The sequence below is a fragment of the Cervus canadensis genome, chromosome 8, assembly GCF_019320065.1.
Source record: "Cervus canadensis isolate Bull #8, Minnesota chromosome 8, ASM1932006v1, whole genome shotgun sequence".
Lineage (NCBI taxonomy): Eukaryota > Metazoa > Chordata > Mammalia > Artiodactyla > Cervidae > Cervus > Cervus canadensis.
Window position 1 is genome coordinate 54605247 of NC_057393.1, and position 25087 is coordinate 54630333.

The 25087-nt window shown below is 38.4% G+C and overlaps 1 protein-coding gene across 1 annotated transcript; it reads left to right on the forward strand.

Moving 5' to 3' along the window:
- Positions 1 to 9596: 9596 nt before the first annotated feature.
- TFAM (transcription factor A, mitochondrial) lies at positions 9597 to 23525 on the forward strand. The gene is made up of 7 exons (XM_043476263.1): positions 9597 to 10015; positions 10590 to 10708; positions 12008 to 12078; positions 12506 to 12655; positions 16751 to 16846; positions 20556 to 20612; positions 21093 to 23525. Exons 1-7 carry the CDS (start codon positions 9915 to 9917, stop codon positions 21237 to 21239), a joined length of 741 nt encoding a protein of 246 aa, XP_043332198.1. The 5' UTR covers positions 9597 to 9914; the 3' UTR covers positions 21240 to 23525.
- Positions 23526 to 25087: the final 1562 nt, after the last annotated feature.

The window sequence follows — 25087 nt, forward strand, 5'->3', positions numbered from 1 at the left end:
GGCAAGCCTTTGTCTACTCAATGCTATGAGACTGCAAAAATATATACTATGTTTTCAAAAGTTTATTTCTTTAGCTTCTTGACCAACATAGCTCAAGATTCAGAGAAAACAAGTTGCATGTTGAGGTCCTTTAATTTTCTAGCTTTTTCACTCTAGCATTGTGCGACCACAGAAAGCTCTGTTAGTTTCTCTGCCCCAGCAGCGGCCTGCTGCCTGTGCTAAGGCCAAATTCTCAGCTCTAGCCTGTACTCCAGGAGAAGAATGACCACACAAATTCGGAGATTACTTTCATTGTATTTCATCTCATTCAGGTTTTCAGTAGGACCACCTATCTGGAGACCCCTATCCCTATTTCTGCACACTTTAAATGCAGTACTGGTACAACCTCCTATCTTTCCCCCTATCCTCAGATTAACCATCCTCAGAAAGTCAAAGTATTCCATCTATTAATAACTGAAATTTAATCTTGTGAGTTATCATTTTGAAAAATGTTGAGAGACTTCCCTGGCAGTTCAATGGTTAAGACTCTCTGCTTTTATTGCAGGTTGAGGGTTTGATCCCTAGTGGAGGAGCTAAAATCCTGCATGCTGCATGGTGCAGCCAAAAAAAAAAAAGGGGGGTTTAATAATAGTTCCCCACAGCCTCAGAGGTTTTGGAGAGGAGTCTGGGAAAGAGAGAATGGAGATACTAAAGGGTTAGCCTTTGAATCCTACACTTCTGCTTTGAAGCTCATTTTTATCAGATTTATATGTGTCTATGGCTCACACATTTCATTTCCAATTTCAACCAGCAGAATTAAAGTACTAAGCCCTTAAAACTGGACCGTCATGATCTGATGTGGCTTGCATCTCCAGACTCATTTTCCACTCCCTGCCTTCTACTAAACTTCCTGCATTTCCCATTGGCCACCAACCTCTTCCACCAGTAGAGTGGTGCTTCTCAATCTCACACTTCGGTCCATCTGTTCCTGGTGCCTAAAACGCCATCTTCAATCCTTTAACTACATCGCCAAGTGCTGATAGCATCCCTTTTGTTTTCCCAAAGGTGGTGCTAAAGCTCTAGTTTATGGTTTTCTCTGTGGCCTGCAGATTCTGGCTGGCTTTCTGTGTGTGCTCAGTCGTATCTGACTCTTTGTGACCCCACGGACTGTAACCCACTATGCTCCTCTGTCTATGGAATTTTCCAGGCAAGAATCCTGGAATGGGTTTTTATTTCTTACTCCAGGAGATCTTCCTGACCCAGGGATCGAACCTGTGTCTCCTGCATCACCTGCACTGGCAGGAGGATTCTTTACTGCTATGCAACCATTAAGTAGAATGAGGGATATCTACTGGCACTAACATGGGTGTGTTTGAATCTGCCCTTCGGAATTCAGGGAAGGTCATGAAGGCTGGAGTCTTGCCTAAAGAAATAGGAATCAAAATGAGGCCTCTGTGCCCGGGGGCCCCACTCAGTTTCACCACTACTGTTGTCAGAAGTGCACACAGGGAGCTGGACTCAGGGTGGGGGCATGTGTGTATATTAGTTGTGCCAAGAGCTAGGGGTGCTTGTGGACCAGTTGGGGGGATCATGAGTGATGCATCCTCAGCAGCTTATGGTTTCTTAATGGAGTCCACAGCACAGTATGAACCATGTTCCTTCAACACCCTCCAAGAACTCTGTCTGGTATCCTCCCAGACTCTTCCCAATCCCCAGTCCTAAAGTTCGTGATTCAGTTCATGGATGGGCTGAAAAGGAAATGAGCGCCTTTCTGTGTTCCACACAGCTGGGGAGGCCAGGTGGTCACTCACACACTATCACTTTCCCTTCTTGGAGATATCACAGGCTCAGAAGATAGCTTTTGGCCCTAAGCTGTGCTGTGTGGGGGAGGGTTGATGTGGTAAAATCATGTTTTGTTTTTTTTTTTAACCCTTTCTGATATGTCCAAACTTGTAATTCTTTTGCTTCAGTATTCTGGAAGTTCTCTGCTGGAAACCTGGAGTTCCACAATGGCTCTTTCATCTGTAAGTGATTGTCTAAGACAGTGTTTTGCAGGAGTTCCTGAGTTGAGGACATGAAGGGGTGGAGCCAGTTCACGGGCCACTGAAGGGTCCAAAGCCAGGACCAAGACTGTGGTTTATATGTCTATTACCCAGTGCACACTTGGGCAAGATTCCTCCCAGATCCCTCATCATAGACACTTATAGCTCCCACAAAGGCACTTTTGTCTGTGGAGAGATGCCAAATTTTTGTTAGAGGTGGGCACAAGCAAGGGTCAACTTACACAGCTATAGTGCAGACATCATTCTATCCCCAGTGTGTATCTTTATGAGTACCCTCATAGAGGTACTGTGTTACCATGCTGTATTATCAGTGTCATTAACCATGAGAGCCTTAGTGTTTCTCAGTTTTTATTCCTTGGGACCTAGCACAGTACCTGGCACACAAGAGCTCAAACATTTATTGAGTAAACAAATGAGTGAACTGAGTCTCAGATGATACTTAGGATTTTAAATGGCATATTTTAGTGTGGAAGACATTCACTCAAATAAGAGAAACCAAACAGAGATAATAAAGTAAAAACAAGTTAAAATGGCCTTGGTAAGTCTGTGTGCAATTAATGACAGAAAAGCTTAGATGGAGAAGGCAGATTAACTCGATGTGAAACCTTGATTTGATGGCCTGTAAGAGATCAATGGGGCTTCCTAGGTAAAGAACCCACCTGCCAACGCAGGAGACGGACACAGGAGACCTGGGTTCGATCCCTGGGTTGGGAAGATCCCCTGAAGGAGGGTATGGCAACCCACTCCAGTATTCTTGCCTGGGAAATCCCATGGACAATGGAGTCTGGTGGGGTACAGTCTGTGGGGTCACAAAGAGTCAGACATGACTGACGTACTTAGCACACATGCCCAAGAAATCAATGTAAGTTTTTAACCAGCAAAATGATGTAATAAAAGTTTTTGTTTAGGGCTACTTACTTAGCAGAGTGCAGAACTGGAATTAGATTAGTTTGTCATACTAGAATCCTCAGAATCATTCTTGGCTTCCACCTATTAATGAAATCCTGCTGATTGTACTTAGAAATGCCTTTGGAGTGTGAGCCATAGCAGAATCTTAGCTCAGGATCTTAACTTCTTTCCTAGGTTAGAGCAATAGCCTCCTAATTCATCCCCTTCTTTTCAGTCTCATTTTCATCACTCTCCATGTGCCTACCAAAGAGATATTTCTAAAAATGAGTTTAAGCTACCTAAAAAGCTATTTGTCCATCTTTTACTAACAAATTCCTTAGCATATCACACACAGCCTTTCACAAACTAATGCCACTCAATCTCTTTGGTTGTCTCAGACCACTCCTTTTCACATACATTTTCTTTCTGAGGACACCATATCCTTGTGCATCTGTGACTTGCACATGTTATTTCCCTTTTCTGGAAAGCACTTCTACCCTTCCTTGCTTGAAAAAAATAGTTCAAATGTCAGCTACTCTATGAAGCCATTCCCTACTCTCCCAGCAGATTTAAACAGGTGGATCATGCCTTAGTCACTTTTGTATTTTTAGAACTCATTGCAATATTTAGCATAGCAGTGGCTTCTACTAGAAACAGAGTTTTAAAAATGTTTAATGATAAATATTATTGTTGTATTCTGGAAAAAATGCAAAACAATACAGACCTATATAAAGTAAAAACTGAGTAAAGTAAAAGCCTTCTACTCACGCCTGCAATACTGAGGTATAATCACCATTAAATCGGATTTTGTGTGTATTATTTTACACACTTGTGTGTGTATAGTTTTTAAAAATTCAAGCCTGTTTTTGAATGACTGAATGGATGAGCGAATAAAAGAACTTCAGATGTTATTTATAACAATCCATTAATTAGTTGAAGTCAAGAAAGAATTTTTATGAGGATAGAAAAGAAACAATAGACTGTGAAGGAGTATTAAAAGGAAAAAAAAAAAACACAACAGGGAATTCCCTGGTGGTCCAGTGGTTAGGACTCAACACTTCCACTGCAGGGGACACAGGTTCCATCCCTTGTCTGGGAACTAAGATCCTGCAAGCCACAAGGGGTGGCCAAAAAACCAAAAACAAAAAAATAAAAAAACTATTGCAACTTGATGACTGAGTTACCTGTGTTACGCTTAACATAGAATCAAATATAATTTCAAAGCTGCAAATTGTGGATTCATAGGTGGGAATTTTTAACAAGATGCAACAAGGAAGATAATCCTTCTTATATATCTCTCTGAATACTAGTTTTCATACCTGTACAACACAAGTAATCCCAATTTGTAGGGTTTATGAAAGGATTAGGGATAAAATATATTAACATGTTTGCCATGCAGTCGAGCAATAAATTATAATTATTATCATTTGTATTGATAGAGTGTTTTACAATAATGTGAGGGCAGACAATGTAGGTTATCTTGTTTACTAATAACATTATTCCCTCAGTATAACCATGCTGAATTTCTTCTACTCTTTAAGTCAGCTTTTAGGAATATCCAACAATATGAATTTTGGTTTTATAAATTTGCATACAATTACACCTGTCCTTTTTACTTGTCCTTCCTCCTGCTGAGTCACAGAATCAGCTTTAAAATAGAAAAGCTATATTTATTTTGCATAATACTGCTACAACAATGGCTAAAAATAACTCTGATATGCTCTTAATAATTAAGGCTGCATACCTTGTTCTAATTGAGAAGTAATTTATAAACTAATTTGGATATCTGGGAACCAGTAACATGTAACAGATCCTTCTTTCTTATTTTTCTCTCCCTTTCAACCTTTTGTATACTGTTTTAAAAGGCAAAAGCTTGTGAAGTGATAACAGACCCTACGTAAATGAAAATGGTTTGAAGGAAAAAATGACACATGTAGCTTTCTTTATATATAACTCATTAAAATCTTGATTCACAGGAAAGATAAGCTAGGAGATATTCAGATTATAATTTCTTGTATTGCTCAATTAATTGTTATACTTCTATAATTTGTGTGTGTTTAGGAGTCCAGAATTACATCTATTCCTCGTGCTAAACCTATTTGATGATTGCTCCTGTCATAGCTATATTATTTATCCACCATAATTAGAAAAGCAACACTGCTTTCTGTTAGGAATATTTTTTTCTCCAAGTGATATCTATATATCTACCTCTGTTATTCACAGAATTATCTTGGTCTCTGCTGCTGCTGTTTATTGGTCCTACCTTCAGCTTTACCACTGTGCAAGCATCAATAAACCATGATCACTGCGTGATGAACATCACATATATGTTCCCAACTTTTACATGGTTCTCATGTAACTGTCCCTTCCACACATAACTGTCCCTTCTATTGGCAAACGACACTTTTAACAGGTAGTTGATTTTTTCTATGGGGTCAAATTTGTATATAAATAATTTGTGCAGAACTAATCTTTTTACATTTTTTATCTCCTTTTTTTTTTCCTCCCTCCCTCCATCTGTCCATCAGTCATGTTCAATGTATCAATACTATGCTAATACTATAGGGAACAGAAAGAAGCATAAGACTTAATCTTGTCCTCAAGTATAGTTTACCACTGGGACTTCCTTGGTGGTCCAGTGGCTAAGATTCCATGCTCGCAATGCAGTGGTCTCAGGTTCCATCTCTCTTTAAGGAACTAGATCCTGCATGCCACAACTGAAAGAAAAAACAAAAACAAAAAAAACCCTATATTCTGCAACTAAAAAGATCCTACATGCTGCAACTAAGATCTGCAGCCAAAACAAATAAGTAATTTTTAAAAGTATAGCTTACCATCTATTGAGGAAAAAAATGTGCATATGTGCACATAAAAGATCAACAACCAGAATACTATATGATATGTCACAAGTAACCAGCACAAATCCACATAGTCTAGAAGATCCAAGGAAGATATCTGGGGCTGGAATGATGTGATGTGTTGACTGAGTCTGAGGAATAGTCTGCTATAAAGGGAAAAGCACAATGAATTGGAAGACCAGGTGTTCACTTCCACAGCTCACTATCGTAACCTGAACTTAATTTCTCTCATCTGTAAGTTGGGAACCATGATTATAATAATACTTCTCTTCTACTTCAATTTGTGAATCATACAGTCAAATATGGTTATATAAAGCAGTTCTGAAAACATTAAAAAAACTCCAACCTAAGGGTGTGTTGTTTTAATTTTTCATCACCTACCATAGTGTTTATGTTCAAACATCACTAACAATTAAGAAATGTTAAAAGCTCAATAGGAAGAGGGGAGCAATGCTGATATGTATGTTATTTAATTGGGAGAGAAAATGATAAAATAAAAGACAGGGCTGTGATACAAATATGACTTTTTTAGGTACAATCCATACTATACCTATACTTAATTAAAAGCTAACAACTGTCATGAATAATGTGGGGATAATAATAGGTAATACTTACTGAACTTTTACTATGTGCCAGGGGCTGTGCTAATAACTTTTTATGTATTCTCTAATTTAATCTTCATAACAATCCTAAGAATCGATCATCATTGTTCCCATTTCACAGAGGGGGAAACCCTGGGTCAGAGAGATCTTTATTTGGCAAAGTCACACAGCGAGTAACAAGCACAGGGTTTGAATCTAGATCTGTCTAACTTCTAAGCCTCTATTTTTTAAAAAAAACTTTTATTTATTTTTGGCTGTGCTGGGTCTTTGTTGCTGCATGGGCTTCTCTCTAGCTGTGGCTGGGGTGTCTCTTGTTGCTCGAGGGTGAGGGTTTCAATAGTTGTGGAAGGTGGGCTCGATAGTTGCGGCTCCCTGGATCTACGGCACAGGCTCAATAGTTGTGGCACACAGGCTCAGCAGCTCCGTGGAAGGTGGGATCTTCCGAGATCAGGGATTGAACCCATGACTCCTGCATTGGCAGGTGGATTCTTTATCACTGAGCCACCAGGGAAGCCCTAAGCCTGTATTCTTATCCAGTAATTTCCATAACTTTGGCACATCACACAAAACACAGTGATAAAGTCAGAACCAAATTGAAGGGCTTTGATGTATTTATTAAGCCTGATAAGAAATGGATATTTAATAAATTATTACAAGCAAAGCTGAAGTGAGGAATGAAGCTTTAGAAGGAAGAGAAAGGCCAGTGCATAGAGTACCTAATTTGCCATGTATGACAATTTAAACTTGACTCTGTGGATAAAAAGGAGCCACAGAATGTTTTAAGTACAGAAATGTGGTCACTGCCTGCCTGGCATAGTGTTGGTGCTCCATACACACTTCATGAACAAATCAATGAATGGAATTTGCCTTTTAGAAAGACTGACCTAATGACATTGTGAAGTATGGTTTGGAGGGAACTAAGATTGAAAGTAGAACAGCTCCTGTAAAAGTTTGGGAAAAGATAGCAGAGCTGTACTGGAGCTGACAGTACTGGTTTGAAGAGGCAATCATGTATACTTCTTCCCAACTTCAGGTTCAGTGACATTCAGTTGGATGGTTTGAAACCAGCCCTGGTGGGCTTATCTACACCACAGATCTCAGCAAACACTACAAATTAGGGTTCTCTTTTTGGAGAGAAGATTTACCAACACACTACTGGCCTGAACAAAAGCTACAGCAATGGGACAGAAGAAGAAGAAATACTTACTAGAGGGGTTAATGAGGTAGAATCAGCAATACTTATCATTAGTTGGTTGATGGGTGAGGAGGGTCAGTGAGGGAGACTACACAATGGTTTATCAGGTTATTGGGTAGCATGATTCCAATAGGATACTGGTGCCTCTTACCAAGAAGAGGAGTTCGATAGGCAAAAGATAGTGAATTCTGTTCAGGAAAAACTGAGGTATTTGTGAAACATGATGGTAAAGATGTCCAGAAGACAGTGGGTATATAGATGTGAGAGTAAAAGGAGAGATATGGATTCAATATGAAATATGGAAACCATGAGGATGTAACTGACAGTGGAAATCAGTTGGAACTGAAACACTGGGAGTAGATGAACTTTTAAAGCATAATAAAGGGACAGAACCCTGAAAAACACTGTGGTAAGCCTTCAAGTTTTATAAAGTAAATATACATAAAGCCACATGCTTTTTTGTACAAAGACAGTTTGGGTGAGTAGGTAGAATTATATTTTCTGTGCAAATACTGAATTTGGAATAAAATTATCACAGCAATGTATGAGTCTTAAAGAATATTCACATCTGATGAGAACAGATTTATAAATCAGATTTATAAGAACTTTATAGCAAGATTTATCAAAATGACACTTTAGAACAACAAAAAGACTTAAAATATTCAAAAAAGTTTAACTTTATATCTATCAAACATCTGAAAGAATAAAAACACTCTAGAAAAATGTAAAGAAATGTTGTTGCAGAAATCAGCTAAAATATAATTATAAGGAATTCTATCTGATACTTTTAGCTTGACATTGTAATGTAACTTCATTTCTTTGCCTCTGCCACTAGAGTTCACTGGCGGTGAGAAAGCTGTGCTTTTTTTTTTTATCTGTTTGTGGCCTTGTACATAATGTGTACTCAGAAAATAAGCAAACAAACAAAATCCAACCCTGTTTCTTCCATAACAGAGTGAGAGATTTGAACAGATGACCTAAAAGGTCCCTTTCAATCCTGAGAATTTTTGAAAAGAAAGCGGTGATAGTTGCTTACCACTTAAAAGAAGTGGGCTTAGTGGTAGCACCAAAGGGCCAGTGTTTCAAAGATAAAGACTCTCAGCTCAATATGACACTAGTAAGAATTTTCTTACAAAGCTATCCAACAGAGAAAAAGCTGTTTCAGTATGTGGCTCTTTGAAATAAATGGAACCTGAGAGCTAGAAGGGTCCTTAGATAGCTTTAGTTTAGGTTTTCCCAATCTTTTTTCATGTCATTGTCCACATGGAAAATGGCTGTACTGCACATCGATCAATATCTCAAGGCATACTTGTCACACGTTCTCAGAGATTTGGTTGGGAAGACTGATCTGGTCCAACATCCTCGTCTGCAGTGGGGGAAATTAAATCTTACAGTGGGGAAGTGACATTCCCAGATCAAGACGTTAATGTAAATGATGGGGCTAGAACTCTAGCCTCCGTACAGATAACTAGCCATTCTCCTCCCCACAGAGTAAGCAGGGCTGTATGTCAAGCTTGAAGATTAGGTCAGCTATAGTCTCAGTGAATGGGGTCATGGTCTGGATCGGTGTTGCTTTAAATGTGTCCCATAACCACTGGCATCAGAGCTTGTTAAACCTTGAAGAACTTGTTTAAAAAGCTGAGACATGGGACCCACACAAACATACTGAATCAGGCTCTGCGGCAAGGCCCGGGAATCTGCATTTTAAGGTTAGAAACCGTGATCCACCCCACCTCCTCTACGGTAATTGTGGACTATGCGCTCCTACTTGAACTGAGGGACTCTGCTGGGCGCATAGCACCCAGCAACCTGACCTCAGAGCAGCGTGGGCGGCACAGCTACCACCGTCCTAGTCGTAAACTGTCTGTTACGTACTAGCCCTTCCAGTCGTCACAGGCCAGCCAGTGCCCTATCCGTGTGAGGACACCGCCGTGCCTCCATCAGCCTCCTGGCCCGGCGGCTTAGTAGGCTGCGGGGGGGTGGGGGGGGGTGGGGTTGGGACAGAGGCGGCTCAGCTTCGCCCCCTCGAGGCCAGGTCCCTCCGCAAGCTAGCCGGGTTATAGTTTCCCTTCTCCGCCTCCGAGCTCCTCCTATTTCTTCGTAGTCCCGCCCACCAAGGAAGCCACTACCGCGCCTGCGCCTTCTACCTTGCCCCGCCTCCTAGCTCAACCGGAAGTTAGCCGATTTCCCATAGTGCCTCGAGAGTGGCGGGCACGATAGTAAATTTGGTAGGCTCTCTCGCGGGTTTAAGTCGGCTTTGTTGAGGTTTCTCTTTTGCCAGGGCGCTGTAGGGAATTGGGGCCTGGTCAGTGCTTTGTCTGCGGATGCAATGGCGCTTCTCCGGGGCGTGTGGGGCGTGCTGAATGCACTGGGAAAGTCGGGAGCGGATCTCTGCGCGGGCTGTGGCAGTCGACTGCGTTCTCCCTTTAGGTAAGCCTGCTCGCCTGCACCTTAGGAGGCGGAAAGGTTCAGGACGCCTTGGGGTTGGAATGTAGACGCTGTTCTCCGCTTTCTGTCCCCCCTAAAATGGTCAGGACTGACTTGGCCCTGTGATTCCGACCTCGACCTTGCCAAGGGGATGGTGGCTTTGAGACCAGGCCTTACTCCATCAGTACCCCTTGCCTTCCTTCCGGCCACCTTTCCCCTCCTCCCGTCCCTCCTCACTCTCGTCCCTTGGAGCACCGGGTTCGGCGTCCCCTTGCGAAGTCGCTCCAGGAGTCTCCTGCCTTCATCTAGGCATTGAGGCAGGGCCCAGGAGCTGTAGATACATGCTTTCCTTCACTCTCTGCCCTTGCTAGGAGCTTAGGGCTTTGAGACTTCAGTTTTGCAAGCTCTTTCCCCTGGATAGGACAGGATTTTAAATATCATTAGTGTTCTTGTCGAAGGTGTTAGGTGTCAGATATGTAGCATCTTGATACCTTGTTTGGCATCTATGTTCACATAATTATGAATATGGGTACTTAAATGTTTTAACACTGGTTATTTTCTTTTTATTTGTATGTAGTTTTGCGTATGTTCCAAAATGGTTTTCATCCAACTTGAGTGGTTATCCAAAGAAGCCTATGACTTCATACGTTCGATTTTCTAAAGAACAGCTGCCCATATTTAAAGCTCAGAACCCAGGTGAGGAGTTTGGGTTATATATTCTTCTCTAATGTAGTAAAGATGCCACTAAGCAGTTAAATTGCAGACTTGATTTTCAGTATCAGGGCATCTGTTGAATGCAGAAACATACCATTCTGTTTGATGGCCTGTCAAATAGATATAACATGGGCTTTCTATGTGGCGCTAGTGGTAAAGAAGCCACCTGCCAATGCAGGAGATATTGGAGTCATGGGTTCAATCCCTGGGTGGGGAAGATCCCCTGGAAAAGGGAATGGTGACGCACTCCTTTATTCTTGCCTGGAAAACTATGGACAGAGGAGTCTGGCAGGCCACAGTCCATGGATTTGCAGACTCAGACACAACTGAAGCGACCTAGCAGGCATGCATAAGAAATCAGTGTAAGCACAGCAGTAAGGTAATTTTTACCAAATAAAAATGCTTTAAATGTAATTGAGAACTAGTGAAAGGTATTTTAAAAATAGCATGTAGAATGGAAAGTACCCAGGAAAGAGGATGAAAAAGCTGAATTTGGGACCTTGTGGCCATTGGCCCAGAGGACCATTGACGAGTCATTTTACCTCTTGCTTAGCTCCTACTGCTGCCACTGGGAATTATTAATAAAGTCGCAGTGAAATAATTTCTGTGGATGTGTTGCATAAACTTTAAAGCTGAATACAGGTTATTGTTAATTTTAAGAGGTTTTTGACTGAAAGCCAGTTCTTGAATTTCTGAAAGATTTCCAGTTAGGTTTGTTGACTCTCTAGAAAGACTGGGTCCTTATTGGGGCTATAGTGTAAAGGTAGTGACCAAATTAGTAATTGCTGAGCTTGTCTTATAATTTCTAAAGCTTTTTCATATGCATTACATCACAGGGCACTTATGAAAATCATATGAGCTGTAATAGTCACATAAAGAACTGGTTTAAGAGACATGCTTCAGTACTCACATCTTTTAAAATGTAGGAGTTGAAACTAACAAGTGGTTTGTTAAATCATTTATACCTTGTCATTCCAGTTAAGATGAGGAAGGAAATGGAGAATAATGAATTGGTTTTAGAATAATTTAGCTTGTTTGCAAACAATATTTCTGTAATTGAAATACAGGGTGGTGTTATATGAATCAAGGCTATATTTTGTTGTTTAGTCAGGTTTTATGAACTTGATCATTCCTGAAAGACTTAAAATTTTAAGTTGTGTATGGGAAAATGTCTGTAAAAATACTTAATTTTAGAGCTAATGGATTATACTTTCCTGAAAGTCTTTAGAAATTGATCCTGAGATGTAAAATGGTGACATCAATTTTTATTTCATTTCATAGATGCAAAAAATTCAGAACTAATTAAAAAAATCGCCAAGCTATGGCGGGAACTTCCTGAATCAGAGAAAAAGGTAAGCATATAAATTTTCAGCATTGCTGACCAGTTATTTTGCAGCTAAGGACAACTGTCATGTCCTTTAAGGAGCCAGATGACCCAGAGTGTGTTTTTTTTTTTTTGTTTTTTTTGTTACATTTGTTAACTCAAAGGAATGTCATACTTTCTCATCCACATAAATGATGAGAATATGGATAAATGGCAGTGGTGATGAGGGTTGGCTTTTGAAGCAATTTGAAGTTGGAGGCCAGTTGCTAGACCTTCACCTTGGATAGCATATTTGAAGAACACGTGATTTGTAAGTGGGATTTCAGAGTACATTTTCCACTTGGTGGTTCAGTCAGTTTCCCGAAGTTATGCAGTTGTCCTTCCCTGTCAGGTGTGCTATGTTTAATTAGCCAGCAGCAGTTTATTAACTTCTTATTTGGGTTTTATATTTATAGATATATGAAGATGCTTACAGGGCAGACTGGCAGGCATACAAGGAAGAGATAAACAGAATTCAAGAACAACTAACTCCAAGTCAAATGGTATCTTTGGAAAAAGAAATCATGCAGAAACGTTTAAAAAAGAAAGCGTTAATAAAAAAGAGAGTGAGTATGGTTGAAATAGTCTTTTCCTTTGGCAAAAAACTGAAATTTATATATCTGTAAATACAGGTTTGGTTTTTTCCCCCTTATTTTGATGATATGGTAGAGAATGTACTTCAGTTAGGATAGTTTCCTTCTGCCACTAGGACCACTTGCCTTTGAGTATATTGTAAACCGTTTTTGCTCCTTTTGGATGTGTCTGAGTTCGAAATACATAATTAGGACTGGTGTGAAAGCTGTAGGAACAGAGTTATGAAACAGGAAAATCAGGAATAGCAAAAGTCTTGCTTGTGGGTCTTTTCTAGAGTAACTTACTGATTTGAATTGTTCTATAGATGATGGTGAATTTGATTCTGAATATTGCAGAATAGACTGAATTCATTAACTTATCAATGTTTTAAAAGTGCCTATTGTAGCTAATAAAGTTAAAGTGCCTTTAGGATGAAATTCGATTTTTCCTCATCAAAAATCCCACATGGTTCAAAATTAGTGGCTTCCAGTTTAAGGTATTAGTTCATATAAATTCTGTTGTTTGACAGACTACATCTTTCCATAGTATTAGGTGTGAGGTGGTGAACTTGCTGATCCAGTATATATACCACAGAAAACGGTCATCAGAGCAAAAACTTACTTCTCTGGAAAAGTAGATTCCAGCCTTTAATGTGAAGTGATGGGATCTCTCTTCCTGATCCCTGTGTCTTAAGCACTCCTATCTCTTGGGTTGAGGACTCACCCAATTTCAAGTCAATGATAGTAATCTAAGACTGCTAATCCAATTAGTAAAAAGGAAGCCAGAAAAGATACGGATGGTATTTGGAGGGTGGAAAATTAGGATTTACTCTCTCTCCTGAGCTCTTCCTTGCACTTTAATGCAGCCCACTAGTACTTTGAGTGGGGAGGACCAGAAATGAGGATTGAGTAGATATAAGGAGTTTCTTATTCAGGTATTTCTGTTCCTTTCTCTGTTCTCCTCTATTCCAGTTCAGTTCGGTTGCTCAGTTGTATCCAGCTCTTTGCAACCCCATGGAATGCAGCACGCCAGGCCTCCCTGTCCAATACCAACTCCTGGAGGTTACTCAGACTCATGGCCATTGAGTTGGTGTTGCCATCCAACCATTTCATCCTCTGTCATCCCCTTCTCCTCCTACCTTCAATTAGGGTCTTTTCTAATGAGTCGCTTCTTCATATCAGATGGCCAAAGTATTGGAGTTTCAGCTTCGGCATCAGTCTTTCCAATGAATATTCAGTACTGATTTCCTTTAGGATAGACTGGTTGGCTCTCCTTGCAGTCCAGGGGACTCTCAAGAGTCTTCTCCAACACCACAGTTCAAGACATCAGTTCTTCGGTGCTCAGCTTTCTTTATAGTCCAACTCACATCCATACATGACCACTGGAAAAACCGTAGCTTTGACTAGATAGACCTTTGTTGGGAAAGTAATGTCTCTGCTTTTTAATATGCTCTCTAGGTTGGTCATAACTTTTCTTCCAAGGAGCAACTATCTTTTAATTTCATGGCTACAGTCACCATCTGCAGTGATTTTGGAGCCCCCAAAAATAAAGTTTGTCACTGTTTCCCCATCTATTTGCCATGAAGTGATGGGATCAGATGCCATGATCTTAGTTTTCTGAATGTTGAGTTTTAAGTCAACTTTTTCCCTCTCCTCTTTCACTTTCATCAAGAGGCTCTTTAGTTCTTTACTTTCTGCCATAAGGGTGGTGTCATTGGCATATCTGAGGTTATTGATACTTCTCCCAGCAATCTTGATTCCAGTTTGTGCTTCATCCAGCCCAGCGTTTGTCTTGCATGAGAGTACTATACATATTGTAGTTGTCCCATAGTGGTTGGTTGGTCTTTTTTTTTCCTCTTCAGTCTCTGTTCTCTTTACTTTCGGATTTTCGAGGATTTTTTTTTCAGCCATGCTGTGTGGCTTTTGGGGTCTTAGTCCCTTGACCAGGGATTGAATGTGTGCCCCCTGCAGTGGAAGCTTGGAGTCCTAACCACTGGACTGCCAGGGAATTCCCTTTATCTCTAGCACTTCTTTTCAGTTCTTTCTTGTGATTTTCCCTCTCTGCTTACAGTGCCTATTCTTGCAGGCTGTCTAGAATCCTTACCATATCAGTCACAGTTGTTTTAAAATCCTGGTCTGATAATTTTGTATCCCTGCCTGTTCTGATGCTTGTTTTGTTTCTTTACTTTAGGCTTTTTGTCTTTTAGTACGCCTTGGGATTTTTTTCTTGATAGTTAGGCATATGATGTGCTGGGTAAAAGGAACTACTGTATATGGGCCTTCGTAATGTGGTAAGGCATGGGGCAGGGGAAGCATCCTACAGTCTTATGATTAGGTCTTGGTCCATTAATAAGGGCTTCCTTGGTGACTCAGTGGTAAAGAATCCACCTGCCAATGCAGAAGATCAGTCGGGAAGATCCCGTGGAGAAGGAAATGGCTACCCACTCTAGTATTCTTGCCTGGGAAATCCCATAGACAGAGGAGCCTGGTGGGCTACAGTCCATGGGGTTGCAAAAGAGTCAGATATGAGTTAGCAATTAAAACACAAAAAAACCTTTAATGAGCCTGTGGCTTTGCGCTTAGGTTGTTCAGGATGGCTAAAGTAAGCTGTAGTCTAGTATTTCCTTTCATTGAAGTCTTTTAAGCTCTGTTAGTATAACAGCAGGTTAGGTTCTTAATGTTTATGTGTTTATTTTTTATTTGACTGCACCAGATCATTAGTTGCAGCACATGGGATCTAGTTCCCCAACCATAGATTGAACCCCAGCCCCCTGCATTGGGAGCACAGTCTTAATGGGTAAACCACCAGGGAAGTCCTAGCAGATTAAGTTCTGATTAACTAGTTTCCCTTGAGGGAAGGCCTTGTTAAGAATAATAAAGTACTCTGGCATTTTGAAATGATTCCTTTTCTTTCTTCTGGAAGCAAGAGGGGTTTTTTCCCTTGATATTTACTGTGGGAATCTGGTCAAGTTCCTGGAGAAAAACCTCACAATATTATGAGGCTTTCCTATGAGTGGTAGTAACTCTCAGAGTTGTCCACATGGAGCTTCCAGCAGTTAGTCAGCTGTGGTTCAGTTTCTTGCACACCACTGGTTTCCATTCCTCTATCTGTTCCAGTAAGTCTCGACTCCTTGTGTTCACCTGTCTGTGTCTCTCTCCAATCTTGGGAGCAGCAATTCGCCCTGTGTCCCCTCTTCTATGGATCCAAGAGAGTTGTTGATTTTGCAGTCTGATCAGCTTTATCCTTATTAGGATGGAGTGATGACTTCCAAACTCCTTACATGTAGAACCAGAAACTTGAAAGTCTGAGTGATTTTTCCCTAAGACTTCCATTTGCTCTCCCTGTTGGAATTTTTCTTCCCATTGGAGTCCCAGTTCCAGCTACTTACAGATTAGGTGAGAGGTGTGGGGACCAGTAAGTTGCAAGTAAAGCACCTAGAAGAAATCCCTAGCGGTGGTAGCTCTGGAAACAAAAGGGGAAATGCAGAGTTAAGTTGTAAAATGCCTCCTTTCTTGAGAGGCTCAGGGCCAAGAAAGTGATCTCTATATGTAAATCAGAGGAGCCCTACTTATGAATGAAAGTTGGGTTTGTTATTGACTGTAAACCAAATTGCCATTAAAATCCCCGTCATTTTATAAATTTCTGTCTAAGTTCAGAAGCTCAGTAGGTTAGGATGATGCAGTGTCCTTCATTAGATTATGCAGCAAATACCCTAATGTTCTTGAGTTGTCAAGTGGAGGTACGTAATGCTTTGTCCAAGGAGAAGTGGTGCCTTACAAGGATAAAACTTTTTTTTTTTAATGTTTAAAAAGATTTTGTACATACTGCTCATTTATTCAGTTCATGGAGACCATGAAAATAATATGTAAAGGAAATGTTTCTATATGAAAAGTAACTCATAAAATCTATTAGAATTTTCAAAACAGTATTATCAAAAATTGTGACCCCAAGAGGGAACAAATCGCATACTCATAACATTCATTTTAAAGAACATTCTGTAATTCATGGTAGTGAATGAAGTTTCTCTAGGTAAAGTTAAGTATCATAAAGTTTAAAACTTTATCTCATCTTTCATTTTTTTTACTCAGGAGTTAACAATGCTTGGAAAACCGAAAAGACCTCGCTCAGCTTATAACATTTTTATAGCTGAACGTTTTCAGGAAGCTAGGGATGGCACATCACAGGTAAAACAGAACTCTGTGTGTTTTAAAGATGTTTATTCTAATTTTTAATATAACATAGACAGGAAACTTTCGGGGTGCAACCTGTCAAATGGTGAAAAAAAGTGGTAAATTACTATAAAATAGTTTATATAAATAAGACCTAAAAATCCTTTTTCTTAACACATAAAGTGTTTAAAATTTGAATGTGTATATATACATATTCATCTATGTATATACATAGTCAACTTTTTAAATTAAAAAACAAAATTTTCACCTTTATAGGCGCATTCAAGTTCTGGAGACTTCTCTTACCCGGCAGTTCTGAGTATTTTTACAGTCACTGGGGAAGAATGAGAGCAGAGGCGTAATGTTTCATGCTGGGGTCTGAGTGTAACCTGCAGCCTCATGTTACGTCCTTTAAAAATTGTTGGTTATACCCATGGGGATGTATTATATTACACATATGAATGGCATCTATGACTGCGGAAAGAAGAAAAAAGCTTGTCATTCTTGCTGTGGCTTAGTCTTTCCTTTATTTCCTTTTTAGAGGCTCCAGATTGTCAGTTGTATTATTCCTCTTGTAATATGCCTTGGTAAGAGAAGTCTGCTCAGATTCCTAATTCTTGTCAAAGTGAGATGAAGGTTTTTGCCACTCTGATTCTTTGGGTTATTTAGATCTGTAGGATCACAAATCCTGTTGGACATATGATTAAATGATGTGTATATGTAAGTATTTTTCTGGCTATATATGATTTCACTGATTACTTCCCTGGGGATTTTATTTTTCTTTTAAAAGTAGTACCATTTTATTTAGTGTTGTAGGAAATTTTAGGTTACTTCTGAAAAACAAAAAGGGGACCTTCTCGGATCAGGGGTTAAACCCATGTCTCCTGCATTGGCAGGCAGATTCTTACCACTGAGCCACCAGAGAAGCCCTGGATTTTAAATTTAGCTTCCATGGCCCTACATTACTAAAACAGCAAGCCTTTTTATTTTTTCAGTTGGAATTTGTTCAGTCACAAACTTACCTTGGATTTAGTTTTATTAGTATAAGAAGGTTTTGTGTTAGAGAATCCTTCTGAGTCAGTACTTCTCAACTCTGACTGCATCTTGGAATCACCTCAGAAGCTTCATGGCTGGCCTTTATCCCTGAAAATTAAAATTAGTTTAATTTTATCATTTTTATTCATGTAAAAAAGTACATACTCATAGTTTTAAAGAATGAAAATAAGGCTTGTTATGACAGATACAAGTTTTACTGTGCTGTCATATTCTTTGCTCCAGAAGCAGATACATTCTATTTTAGTTGATTCTTGTGGTATTTACCTCCATATCTCTAAATAATGTTCTTATATTGTTACTTCCTGATTTTTTTAAAATTCTAAGCATTACCTATATTTTAGGCATTATCTCTCACTATGTAAGATGAACATTTATCTCTATCTCATTCCACTGTTCACTTTTCTATCAACCTACCTCCCAAGATAGTTACCATAATTTTGGTTAGATCAGTATTGAGTACTTAATGCTATTATGCATGCATGCTAATTTGCTTCAGTCATATCTGACTCTTTGTGACCCTATGGACCGTAGCCTTCCAGGCTCTTCTGTCCATGGGATTCTCCAGGCAAGAATACTGGAGTGGGTTGCCATGACTTCCTCCAGGGTATCTTCCTGACCCGTGAATCAAACCAGTATCTCTTAAATCTCCTGCATTGGCAGGTGGATTCTTTACCACTAGCCCCATCTGGGAAGCTCAGTGGCTCAGCCGGTTAAGAATCTGCCTGGAGAGGAGAGCCGGGTTAAATCCCTGGGTCAGGAAGAATCCCCTGGGGAAAGGAATGGCTGCCTACCCCATTATTCTTGCCTGGGGAATCCCATGGACAGAGGAGCCTGAAAGGCTTTGGTCCATAGGGTTGCAGAGTCAGACACGACTGAGCAACTAACACTTTCCGCACTTACAACTTGGGATTAGCTCTGCTTTTCTGCTCTCCAAATGCTGTGTTGGTAGTGTCTTCTCCTGTTATCTTTGTCTATGTGGTTTTTATGCCTTTAGAAATTTTAGTTGTTTAATTTAAAAAAATAAATTCACAGAAATGAATTGCTTACAGTTCTGAAGGTTAAAAGTCCATGATCAAGGCAACATCATGGTGAGGGCCCTCTTCTGGTTCATAGCTGGCACCTTCTCTCACTGTCCTCACATGGTGCGAGTGCTCATTTAATGTGATTTTAGATAGCACCAGAAGTAAATACCTTCCCATCCCTTTAATTTTTTTTTCCATGACTTAGTTTTTTAGATGAAATATTATTTATGCATGCAGCTTCATAAATTATTGTTTAACACACTGAATATGAAACTTTATGGATTAAACATAAGCAAAAAGATACATTATGAAAGAACTAAAAGCATGAAAGCAATTCTTTCCAAAGCTAAGAGAGCAGTTATTTAATGAGTAACTATCCCTGAATATACTAAATGTATTTATAAAGGTAAGCTTAAAATATTCAAGACAGGCTCAGATACTATCTGGGTACCTCACTTTTTGTTGATAGGAAAACAAAATTCAGTGAAAGTTCTGGTCAGAATAGTAAAGCTAATAGTTTTAACTCTACTCATAAAATCACTGATGATATCCTCCTGCCTTTAATAGGTACTTTTCATATTCCTCTTTCCCTCACGTTCTCCTCCTATCTCTCTGCTGCTTCTCTGCTCCGTATTCTCCAGCCATCCATTTTCCTCTTCAGTCTTCGCTGTCTGGTAGCAACACCACAGGCTGTGTGAGGTGTACTCATTGTCTCTCTGCCTCTCCTTCAACTGTAGGATTCCTCCCTTTAATTTTATAGATTGAACCTCCCATGCCTAAGGGAGGTCATAGAACTTTTTCCGGGTCACATAATTAAGTTCAGCTATGTAGAAGAAGAATTGGTGTTGTATTGTTCCTATGACAACAACTAAAACACGGTGGCACAAATATTAGAATTAAGTAAGCATTTAAGCCACAGAGGAAATAAAACAGTATTTGAAGCTAGTCTATGACAGAGTAACTTATATTTGAATATTAATATCTTTGAATTCAAAAAGATAAATATCTGCCCAAAGGAACCATCAACAAAATGAAAAGTAATCCTACCAAATGGGAGAAAATATTTGCAAATAATTTAGAGAACTCATATGACTCATTCCCCCACCCCAGAAGAAAAAAAATCTGATAAAAAAATGGGCAAAGGATCTGAATAGATATTTTCCCAAAGAAGACATAGAGATGGCTAACAAGTATATGAAAAGGTGCTCAACATCATTATCAGGGAAATGTAAATCAAAACTACAGTGAAATACTACCTCATATTTGTTAGAATGGCTATTATAAAAAAAACAAGTATTACTGAGGATGCGGTAGAAGGGGAACCCTTGTGCTAAAACACTTAAGTAAAAAAAAAAAAAGAGCACATAGACACAAATAACACATTGGTAATTACTCGAGTTGGTGGGTGGGGTAGGAGGGTAAAATGGGTAAAGCTGGTCAAAAGGTACAGACTTCCAGTAATCATTACGTTCGTTGTACACCTGAAAGTATTGTTCTATGTCAGTTATATCTCAGATTTTTGAGGAGTCTTTGCCTGTGATTCTTGATATCTGAGTGTTTGTTGTTGGAATGAATAATAAAACAGCATCTTTCTTTAATCACTGAAGTCCCTATATCTGGTACTTAAATGTATATTGTTTTTACAGGTAAAGCTGAAAGCTATAAATGAAAACTGGAAAAATCTCTCTAATTCTCAAAAGCAAGTAAGTAGTATGGTTTTAGTCCCAAGTGCCTAGTTAGAATATCTGTGAGAATATATTAGGGCAAGGCTTGATTCATGTGAAAACAACCCTATATTACACAGTGTTTTTAAATTATTGTCCTATTCTTGGAACCAGTTTGGCTTTTTTCTTTTGGTAGTTTTTGATTCCATATAAAACTGGTATTTAAAACAGTGTCGCTCATAACTTAGTGTCATCATATCCAGTGATGATCACACCCTGCCCCTGTTGCTTTTCCACACTCCAAACCCTGAAATTGTAGCAACTTCATTAACACTTAAAAATCTTTATCTCTTACGTGTTTCTCATCTAATTTTTATCTCCCAAGAATATTTCTTTCCAACCCCCCTTTAACATATAGAAGAGTAAGATAATTTCTAGAATATTTTTGGAGAGCATCCCAGAAATTAATTGCAAAAATTCCTCTAAAGAAATCATTTTAACAGTTACACTCTTTCTCAGGTATATGTTCAACTTGCTAAAGATGATAAAATTCGTTATTATAACGAAATGAAATCTTGGGAGGAACAAATGATGGAAGTTGGACGAGAAGATCTTATACGTCGCTCAATTAAATACCCAGCAAAAAATGACCCTGAGAAGTTTTAAAATAGAAGACTGAGTTATGTTCATAATGGATAGATACAAGAAACCAACTAGGTCTCAATACCCGAAGCTGTTGTAAAATTAGAATGGATAAAGTTGGTGAACATTTATATTTAATTCCTTTTCTGTAGCCCATGGACTTCTGCCAGCCAATTCAATACATTTTGTATTGGTGTCTTGCTTTTGAAAACCCAAACAGATAAGAGTTCATGTGGAATTTATTTTGTGTTTAGGAACTACTGAGCATCAAAATAATCCATGAAATGTAGCAGTGAATCATTTCACCTTTGATAAAGGTAAATCAGACTGTGAAGTTTTTTTATACTTGATGATTATGGAAAAAATATTCTTGTTTCCTTATATTATGGAAGCAGGAGTTTCCTATTCATAAGTATCTCAAAGTTTGTAGAAGCCATAGTGGTCTATGATATAACTACATTTTTAAAAGAGCATCCAGAACTCATCCTGGTAAATTCCAAATCCTGAGTATAATTCATATTGTAATCAGAGTTGATGGTTGTACATGTGAGGAATTTCTGGTGTCAGTTGCAACTTTTATAAAAGGGATAGAGAGATTTATAAACCTTTTCCTCAATATCTTTTTCCTAAATTAAAAACTAAAAAATTATGTACCAAATCTATGCATATTGTTTTATATTGCATAGAATAAAAACTATGTTTCCTAATTATGTTTTAAGGTGAAACATTCATTTTATAGCTTTCTGGGATTTTTGTTTGTTTTTTTAAAGTAGGAGTTTGTATACTGAATTATTTTTTCTCTTATGTAAAGATATTTATCCAGAAAGTAGAGAACTTGTTTGGTGTAAGTTTTAAAATGAGAGATCTAAAAAAATCATGTCTCCAAAGTCTCTCAAATTGGAACCTATAATTTTTAAATATTTGCATAACATATAAAAGCCTGTATAATAATGGCGAGTTCTAGCCTGATGCCCATATCCAGCCCACTGCCTGCTTTTCATGGCCTTGTCAACTATGAATTGTTCACAGTTTTAAATAGTTTAAAAAAAAAGCATGCTTCAAGACACATGAAAATTAATATGAAATTCAGTGTCCATAAAAAAAAAGTTTTATTGGAACAGAGCCACACTCATTGTTTATGGCTGTTTTTGTACAACAGTGCAGTTGACTAGTTGCTACAGAGATGTGTAGCCTGCAAAGACCAACCCATGTAGTGTGGAATGAGATGCTCTTAAGTTACTCGCTATGGCTCAGTAAAATACATCTTAACAGTTTTCCAGTTAGCATTTAAACCATACCATCTTTTAGCATTTGATTATCTTCTTAATAAGTGTAAAAGGTCTTCAAAATCCACACCATCTTTTTGAGCAAAATGCTCAACTGTCATCGTCAGTTCACGTGAATTTATAACTCAAAATTTAAATATTTACTTTGTATTTTGCAAAATATGCAAAAAAAAAAAAAAGAGTGTGTATTCTAGATCTCCAGAAAGAAGATTTTTGTAGTTTGTGGATAGAAAATAAGTAAAAGAATCACTAAAAAATGACTTGTTACGTACTGAACTTGGCAAAGGTCGGGACTGTAGAGAAAAATACAGCTTAAGAGGACTAGCCTAAGATTTAAATATATGAAGTTGTTTGAAGTTTTCAAACAACTTTCCTCTGTGGATGGTAATGCAGGACAAAGTCTGCCATTATGTAAATGACCCTTGGTCTGAGGGTAGAGTATTCTGGGGAGGAAGACATAGGGAAGAAAAGGACATTTGCTAGTGTCTGTTGCAAGCTTTCTCAATTAGGTTTCCAGGAAAGAATTAAGCCCTAATTCCCTATGGCATCTAGAATGGTACTGATTTTGTACCATCTTTAGGAGAATGGAGAAAATAATCACTCAAATAATTTACTGTGTTCTGTGCTTCAGACGAGCCTAGGGAGCACATGGGAGTCAGTGTTTATAATAAATATTATAGAATGGGTGAGGAAGAGAAATGAATTATAAACTCCTGTAGCACAAATGTATAAAACACATCTTTGTACCTACCTTCTGAGCTCTAGGATTTAGCTGCCTATACTGTTTTACACCAAACACATTCAGATATCTTCCTGAATATACTGGGAAGTTCGGTGTCTGCTAAGTTCTCACGTATATACTTCCTAATATAGGGAGGAAAAGTATGAAACAGTGAAAGGAGCTATAGCAAAACCATTTTGTTTCTAAAAGAGTGTCATTGTTAATACTTTAAATATTAGGATAATCTGATTTCACACCTTTTTTTTTTTTTCCACACCTTTCTTAATAAACCTCAGTACATGGGATGTGTTAGTCGCTCAGTTGTGTCCGACTCTCTGCGACCCCATGGACGATAGCCCACCAGGCTCCTTTGTCCATGGGATTCTCCAGGCAAGAATACTGGAGTGAGTTGCCATTTCCTTCTCCATACCATGTATTAAATGCCATCCAATTTAACAGTATATACAAATACTCTGTTATGAAGAATGAGAGCTTATATCAATAACCAGTGGCTAGGTGTGTAACCGGTCGCCATTCTTAAATAACTGAACAAGAAACTAAAAGCTAAAGAATTGTGACCAGGGAAAAGATGCTTAAGTGAAAACAGTGTTTATGCTGTCTGAGCAGTCAATCACAGATATGCTTATGTTCACTAGAGTACCAATATTAGATTTTATAAAATAATTTGACAAGGATGTGTGTGTAATTATTTTCCGATGTTTAAGGGATATGTGCAGATTCAGCCTACTGTAATCATGTAATTTTGCTATTGTTTTTGGCTAACTCCTTTTTTGGAAATGCCATTTTTTTTTATAAGATACATGCTTTTTTAAATAGTTGGCCATGAATGTGTATATTTACATTGCTGAATTAAAATGGAGTTAAAGTAACTAGAAAATTTTATTAATATTTCTGATATTAATGGTACCTAAAATTAATCACCACCAGATTGTGCTAAAGCAGCAGGAACTTCTTATATAGGTAAGTAATTAATTTCCATTATTTCTCTTAATTTTACCAATCTTTTTACTGTAAGACTACTCCAACAAAAAAAGAATACTCTCTTCCTTCCTTTTCTTTCCTCACAGCCACTATTCCTCTTCCTTTTCAAAGCACCAAGCTCTTACAGACAAATTTGAAAATGTTATAAGTGCAGATAATATGTTTTGAAATTTTAAAGCAGTAATACTCTTTTAAATTGAAATTTTGGAAAGAATAAAAAATGAACATATTATTATTTTGAATTTGTAAAATTTTCCAAATAGTAAAACTGTACAAAGTTAGTATCAGCATTCTGTCACATTGTTCACAAATAAAATATTTTTGGTAATTAAATCATTGATTATATTTGATGGAAAGTACATGAAACCATCTTCTAGCACATTAAAAATACTTTAAAAAATTTTTACTGGCTAAGAAACTGCATACTTAAAATTGACTGTAAACAAAAGTTTTAAATAGGCTAAACATTTTAAAATTACCCTAATGGCAGAAAGTAAAGAACTAAAGAGCCTCTTGGAGGTGAAAGAGGAGAGTGAAAAAGCTGGCTTGAAACTCAACATTCAAAAAAGTAAGGTCATTGCATCTGTTCCCATCACTTTATCACAAATAGAAGGGGAAAAATTGGAAGCAATGACATGTTATTTTCTTGGGTTCCAAAATCACTGTGGATGGTGACTACAGCCATGAAATTAAAAGACACTCCTTGGAAGGAAAGCTATGACAAATCTAGACAGTGTATTAAAAAGCAGAGATATTACTTTGCTGACAAAAGTCTGTATAGTCAAGGCTATTTTCCGAGTAGTCAGGTACAGAAGTGAGAGCTGGACCATAAAGGAGGCTGAGCAGTGAAGAATTGATGCTTT

Excerpts from the sequence above, each read along its gene's own strand:
- TFAM (XM_043476263.1), top strand. The coding sequence starts at position 9,915 with ATGGCGCTTCTCCGGGGCGTGTGGGGCGTGCTGAATGCACTGGGAAAG. Across the intron at positions 10,709-12,007 it reads ATTTAAAGCTCAGAACCCAG|ATGCAAAAAATTCAGAACTA; the intron begins GTGAGGAGTTTG and ends TTCATTTCATAG. Across the intron at positions 12,656-16,750 it reads AAGCGTTAATAAAAAAGAGA|GAGTTAACAATGCTTGGAAA; the intron begins GTGAGTATGGTT and ends TTTTTTACTCAG.